Here is a 7,048-nt window from a genome sequence, read left to right on the forward strand (position 1 = left end):
CATACTATATGCCCAGGGAAGTCTTGATTTTATTCCCGAAAAATTTCTAGACTGGACTGAGAATCGAATCCGGCCACTTCCAGCACGGTGTTGCTTTAAACTGCGGTTTTACCGGCTGAGCTAGGGGTGGCTCCAATCTTCTAGGTTTGAATGTGTTGTGAATAGGGTTCTCTAATTTCGAACAAATTTTCGATATTTGTACATTTTTTTCATAGATTTTGTTGATTTATTTCACATATTATCAGTAAGCTCTCAAATTGACAGCTGAGCTCATACAGAACAATAACCGGGGAGGCATTAAAATGGTTCCAGAAAATTCAACGAAGTTTTGGATTTTGATTCCTTTTTAAATGTAGATTACAAAAATTCCATAAGTTTATTACGCTCGTTTACCAATCTCAATTGATCAATTGATTAGAATGCTGTGAGTGTATAAAACTCGCAGAGTTTTTTTAATAGTGAGTAAATTTAAATTCCAATTGTTTTATGTTTATTTTTCTGCAAAATCTTTACTCATAGTACACAGCAATTCCACTTTCAGTCAGCCGTAAAGCCGTAAATAGCTTTATGACCACAGCTTTCAAGTTCATTGTCCCTTACGCCCAATTTTATTCCAGATCTAGTTGACATTTTTATGCGAGTTGCGGCATTCCTACACCTCAATCACTAGAAATGCCAAGCATTACTCCACACAGCAAAAAAATTATTTTGATATCACGTCAAAGTGGATGCACTACAATCATGTCGAAAATATGGTGTAATATTACTTGCTACAAAGGACAAAATTATCATTAATACAATGCATGAACTGACATTACGCTGCTTTTACTGCATTTGTTTATTTATGTGGTCATAAAAATTACATGAAATTTTCGACATGATTGTAGTGCATCCACTTTGATGTGATATCAAAATTATTTTTTTGCTGTGCACCCGGTCGGAGAGAATGGAAAATGTCAGAACAAATGTTGCGAAGCATCAAGAATCGTTCCTATCCGGTTCTGGTGGTTGTTGCTTTTGGTGCCAAACGATACCGCAAAAGTGGTGTAGCATGTCGTCCAGTTGTGGAGTTCTTTGTATGATCTCATTGTAGGCAAAATTTGAGAAGCATATTATGCGACTAGCCGCCAAGAATAGCCTGAATCAACTTTATACGTTTGGATTTTTTTCCCGATATTCTTAAGTTACCTCCCGAGCCGTGATTGAAGCTTCTGAGCGTTGGTAAGATGTAAGTAAGCCCCAACGCAAGAGGAAGAAGGCTGCAAGTGGCAAAAGCAGGAGAACATGTGTGTGCGACGAGGTGACGCGAAACTTCGGCTGCCGCTCACCCGCACTCTCGACCAGGTACGTACTCGGTGTTGCGTTCGGGTGGGCAGGGAGTCCTCCCCGGTTGTTGCTGCTGCTACTGCTTCGTTCCAAGTCCGGATCATTCGGATCGTTCTGTTTTGAGTGTGATATAAAAGCGTCGTCGGGTCGATGAGGAGGTACAGTCAAATCATATACCTTCAAACAATCAACAACAACTGTTCGACACAGACCTTTGCGAAACAATCTTTCAAAATGTTCAAATTGGTAATTATCCTTAATAAGAGATTTCGTTATTTCAGCTCTAGCATAGCATCTATAGTTACGCTCGAATGATGACGATGGAGGGCAGCATTCCACGGTGACTAATCTATGTGATTTATTTTCTGTTTTCGTGCGTGTGTCCTAATCCAGGTGGTGTTGTCTGCTGTTCTTGCCGTTGCTGCTGCTGCCCCAAGTGCAACCTTGGTCGCTTCGCCTTTGGCATACACGTCTGTGGTGCATCAGCCTACCCTCGTCGCTCAGAAGGAGATTTCCTACCAGAAGAGCATCATTGAGGAGCCAACCGTTGCCCACGTCGGAACCGTTGTCAAGAACGTCCCAAGTGGTGTCACCCACCACAGCTCGTCGGTTGTTCACCACGATGCCAAGATCTCGGAGCCAGTCTTTGCCACAGCTGTGAAGAAGACCGTCGTCGCTACTCCAGTTGAGAAGACCGTTTACCACCAGGCCTACGCTGCTGCTCCAGCCATCGCCTACGCTGCCCCAGCCGTCAAGACTCACTACGTCCAGGCTGCCCCAGCCATCCAGACCCAGTACGTCGAAGCTGCCCCAGCCATCAAGACTCACTACTACGAGGCTGCCCCAGCTTTGACCTACGCCGCTGCCCCAGCTTTCACCTATGCCGCTGCTCCATTGACCAAGACTCACTACGTTGAAGCTGCCCCGGCCCTGACCTACGCCAGCTACCAGCCAGCCCTGACCTATGCTCATGCCCCAGCCGTGTATGCCAAACACTAATGTCTAGCAGTTGAAGGATGACTGTCGGATTATTTTTCTCTTGTTCACGCTTTGGTTGTTTCTAGTGAAAGATCGGAAAGGTAATGCCTGAGCGAGAGAATAAATCGTTCGGTAGTGATATTTTGTAAAAGTTTGTTTTATTTGATTTTCAAAAACGTTCGAAATTCCTCCGATGATGGTCTGTTTAGACGGGGGGTCTCCTCTTGTAGCGTATTTTTCTATAGCTAATACATGGCCAAATGAAACCTCTCACCCTCCCTCTAAAATTCTACATCATTTATGTTGGACTAGAAACTTTCGCCTGCTCTCAACTAAGATCTCTTAAAGCATTTCCGTAGTTGTACATTTAAATTTTCTGTCTTCTTTTCTTGGCTTTTTACGTTTCTTTTGCTACAGTTTTGCCGGCTTTCAAGTTAGTGTTCTTGATGCACTTTCACAGCTTTTAATTGACAGCTTTCCATGCCAATCAATGCATGAATTTGTAGATTGTGTTTCAAGCACACTCGAGGAAAATTTCCACAACTGGACCGGGAATCGAGCCCACCATCTCCGGCTTGGTAATATCGTTCCTTTTCCGGCTAGGCTATCCGAGGGCCAGATGAGAGTTTTATATGCTTGTGCCATTTTCGCATGCGTATAATGTATGACATGTAATGATAATCTATCCTCAGGGAAGCGAAAAATTAATTATTCCGACACCTTTTTTAGATCGAACTTCCATCATGATCTTGCCTTATAGTTGCGCCTTTAGATACTGAGTTTAGGGTGGACCATTATTTCTCTGGTGTACTATAAATCCCGAACAGTAACCCATTAATGAATGCGCAAAAAGGAGTTATAAGCCAAGTCCATAAATCGAAAAAAAAATATATATATATATTGCAATACCGCAGGGCAACTATGGAAACGTATATAATACAAAGCTTTCCCGATTTTGTCAGCTCCCTAATTTGCCTAGCCCCGATTTTGTCTAACCCCGATTCTGTCAGCGTTTTTCCCGATTTTGTCAGCCTGCAGATTTCACTAAATTTTTGAGATTATAAATATGGATTCTCAAACTCCACGCTATGAATAATTATTATTCTTACACTTCGCTGTAATGTGAAGCGGGGGTAAAATGTGCATACGTTTTGATAAAGTTTTGATTGACTTACAATTTTCAAGAGATTTCATCAACGCAAATTCTCGAATTCAATAGAGATAAAAAACTACAAGGGACAGCCGTATGGGGTTGTACGCAATGGTGACGTAGGACTACGTGGTCTTATATAATAAATCTTAATTGTTAGCTGCAGCAGGAGCTTGTGTGTTGTGTAGGAATAGGAATTTGAGTGTTTATTCTCTGTTTGTACTCATTAGTATGACGCGCTTGACATAGATGGCCCACAGCGATTCACGAAGAGCTACTGATTCCAATCAATAGCTGTGCGGCTTCTTCCTCCTTCTATGGATGGTCACATGGGCTGCAGCTCGCTGCTTGCAGGCAGCCTTTCGTTGTGTACTGGAGAACACCACCACTCACAATCTAGGTTAGGGAAATCGTTTTTCGCATGCAATCGGTGATTATTTCAACTTTCATAGCAACAGTTGCACATTCGTCCAATTTTCAATTGTGACATTTTCAAATAATGTCTTAATATTAACATATTTGTAGAAACAATTCCTATCCACTTAGAATTAAACCATCATCTCTGGATCAAAATCAGACCACTTTCATGCCGCGACCGACTTTGGTTTTTGAAATTGCACCTTAATTAATTGTTGTCCTAATGTACATTTGATGTTAGATTTAAACATATCTAGATAGAGCTGGAATTAGGCGTAACAGCGTTTGTAAACAATGGCTTCTCTCGATGATTTTTAGGAATTCAAAGCACGCCCACGCAAACCAACATTACCGTCAGGTAGAGGAAGTCTTACCCTACCTGATGACCTTGACCACTACACACGGTTATTGGAACTGAATCTGATCAACGGTTGAGGCCAGCCTTGATAGCTAGCTGCTTGGGGGGAGCCTTTCCTAATAAAATTTGTATGGTTATTTTGCTTAACGACGTGTTTGCGCTATCATCCAAACCATTTGTGGAGTAGTTCAATCATTTGGGTTATCATTCTGGTATGGTAATTGTTTTATTGGGGTTTAGTTTTGTACTGGAGAGCACCACCGCACACCACACGGTGGTTGAATAAATATCATTTGGTGAGACAAGATGGAATTCAACTTCGCTTTTTGCAGGCAATCGGTGATAATTTTAACTATCATAGCAACAATTGTATATTCATGCAATTTTCAATAGTGACATTTTGAAAATGCTGAAGTCTTAACAAATGCGTAGGAATATTTCTGATCGATTGGTGAAAAAATTATTGAAATTGGTCAAGGGGCAGCTGAGTTATTAACGTTCAAAATCTTTCATAATTTTGTTACATGTTCCATTTTCGGTTTTCACAAAGTGTGTGTGTGTGTGTGTGTATTCAATCTAACCCCCACTGGCCGGCAGTGTTATTATGGAATAACTCTCTCTACAATGTCGCATTTATGGTCATTGTAGACAGCTTTAGTCCGGGAGTTAGAAGGTGATAGCTCTATTGCAGATCCAGCAACCCATTTCAGAATGTCTGGAGAGTCACGCCCATTCCGAGGTTACTTTCACTTACAATAAGCCCCGCATGTATGCATCACCGTTATCAAATGGATATTGGTATGACATACACGCTTCCAGGTTCGAACATATTCTTTTCAAACCAGGCACGTATATAGTTTATGTTTTTTTTTTTTTAATTATAAAATGTATTTTGAGAGGTCTCACCATGTTCATTTGATCCTCCAATCCATGCGTTCCGTAGTTTTGATTTTCTCTAACCTTTGCAGCTCATTTCGTGATGTACCTTTATCATAATACTTCCTTCAACGAACACAAATTTTCTTGCATTGCCATGGTCATCTGGGAGATGGTTCGCGGCCACCAGCTACCACCCGTCCAGTCTTGGGCGTATCCAGCGAGGCATCTTTCATATTGCTCGCAATCTCCGGAACCGGCGAGAGACCAGCAGCCGAGCACTTTTGCAAGTGGAAAAGTTGCTGATTCACGGCTGAATCACGACCAAAACTCGCGACGGACACATTATCATTTTCGGTTTTCACAAAATGTACCCCCATATAGAAATTACAGACGTAGTCCTTCGTCAAAACATCGTCAATTTAAAGGGACAATGCTCAAACCAAATCAGTTTTTGTTTTGGATTGTCGGAGAGGCAGTTTGGATTCCGGAAAGGGAGATCAACGGTGGATGCAATTCGGACAATGGTCGAGAGAGCCGAGAAGGCGTCCAAACAGAAGCGAATAGGAAATCTATATTGCACTGTGATAACGATCGACGTCAAGAATGCGTTCAACAGCGCAGCTGAAAAACCATTGCCAAAGCGCTGCATAGAATGAGGGTCCCTGACTACCTGTGCAGCATTCTGAGGAGTTAATTCCAGAGCGTGGTTCTGGTCTACGAAACAGGTATAGGATAGAGATCGATTAGGATCACAATGGGCGTTCCACAAGGCTCCATCCTTGGTCCAACGCACGCCTTTGCCTTGAAGCGCATGTTCAAATACCTGGGAGTAGTATTGGGATGATCGATGACCGGCTAAACTTCAACAGCCACGTCGAATATGTCTATGAGAATGCTGGGAAGGCCATCACACAATAGCTAGAATCATGCTGAAAAACTCTATTACTAGCAATATCAAGAGGCGTATTCTGGTTAGATACTAAGGTATGGAGATCCAGCTCGGTGTGCAGCAATGGAAATGAAGTAGAACCAAAGGAAACTGAGCAGTACGGCTCATGGCCATGCGAGTCGTGAGTGCGTACAGAACCATCTCATCGGAAGCAGTATGCGGTATCGCCGGAATGATCCCTATCGGCATCACCCGGCGGAGGACAGTGAGTGCTACTGTCATATAGAAGCTGGTAGAGTACGGAAAGTGGTGAAAGCGGAGTCTTTGGCAAAGTGGCAATAGAAGTGGAACACGGTGGATAATTATAGATGGACACATCGGTTATTACCAATTCTGAACGTGAACAGAAAACACGGGGAAGTAAACCACCACCGGACGTAGTTCCAGTCTGGCCATGGCTGCCTCAGTTAATACCTGCATCGGTTCGGACACGCAGCGTCACCCCTCTGTCCGGAGTGTGGCAACGTGGATGAAACGTCGGAGCATGTGGTCTTCGACTGTCCAAGTTGCGAGACAGTGCGAAGGGAGATGCCTGTCCTTAACGTGGAGAATGTCGTCGATGAAATGTCTCCAGAGGAAGGAACTTGGAATGGAGAGAGGAGCAGCGATCTAGCAACGCCAGCTAGCACTGAGAGTATGAGAAGTGTCAGCCCCCTTGAAGTAGTCACTTCAGCGTGGTCCCGGAGGGATTCAGGCAGAGGAAATAGTAAGGAATGGGCTTTAGAGGAGTTACACTAGGCACACCCCGTGCCAACTTCAATACAGGTCTGGCTTTTTGAACCCCCCCCCCCCCATTTTATCTGCTTTGAAAGTTGATACATATTTCATTACCGTCAAAGGGAATTGCTTCAATAATTCTAATTATTTGATGGTTTAGAAGAGTTTGTACAAATAATAGCCATATGTAGAACAAGGTGGGGTAAAACAAACCCTGGCGTTATATGATCAACACACTGTTTTTTTTCCACTTTAGGCAGAAGTGAAAATTATT

General features: G+C 42.9%; 1 protein-coding gene across 1 annotated transcript; it reads left to right on the forward strand.

The window, feature by feature from the left end:
• Positions 1 to 1,464: 1,464 nt before the first annotated feature.
• On the forward strand, positions 1,465 to 2,455 carry LOC135714378 (cuticle protein 38-like). Its single transcript, XM_065237726.1, has 2 exons — positions 1,465 to 1,572; positions 1,720 to 2,455. Exons 1-2 carry the CDS (start codon positions 1,477 to 1,479, stop codon positions 2,323 to 2,325), a joined length of 702 nt encoding a protein of 233 aa, XP_065093798.1. The 5' UTR covers positions 1,465 to 1,476; the 3' UTR covers positions 2,326 to 2,455.
• Positions 2,456 to 7,048: the final 4,593 nt, after the last annotated feature.

This window comes from Ochlerotatus camptorhynchus, unplaced genomic scaffold (assembly GCF_037179485.1).
Source record: "Ochlerotatus camptorhynchus isolate MF236.1 unplaced genomic scaffold, CSIRO-AGI_Acam_v1.1 ptg000639l, whole genome shotgun sequence".
Taxonomy (NCBI): domain Eukaryota; kingdom Metazoa; phylum Arthropoda; class Insecta; order Diptera; family Culicidae; genus Ochlerotatus; species Ochlerotatus camptorhynchus.

Excerpts from the sequence above, each read along its gene's own strand:
- LOC135714378 (XM_065237726.1), top strand. The coding sequence starts at position 1,477 with ATGAGGAGGTACAGTCAAATCATATACCTTCAAACAATCAACAACAAC. Across the intron at positions 1,573-1,719 it reads CTTTCAAAATGTTCAAATTG|GTGGTGTTGTCTGCTGTTCT; the intron begins GTAATTATCCTT and ends GTCCTAATCCAG.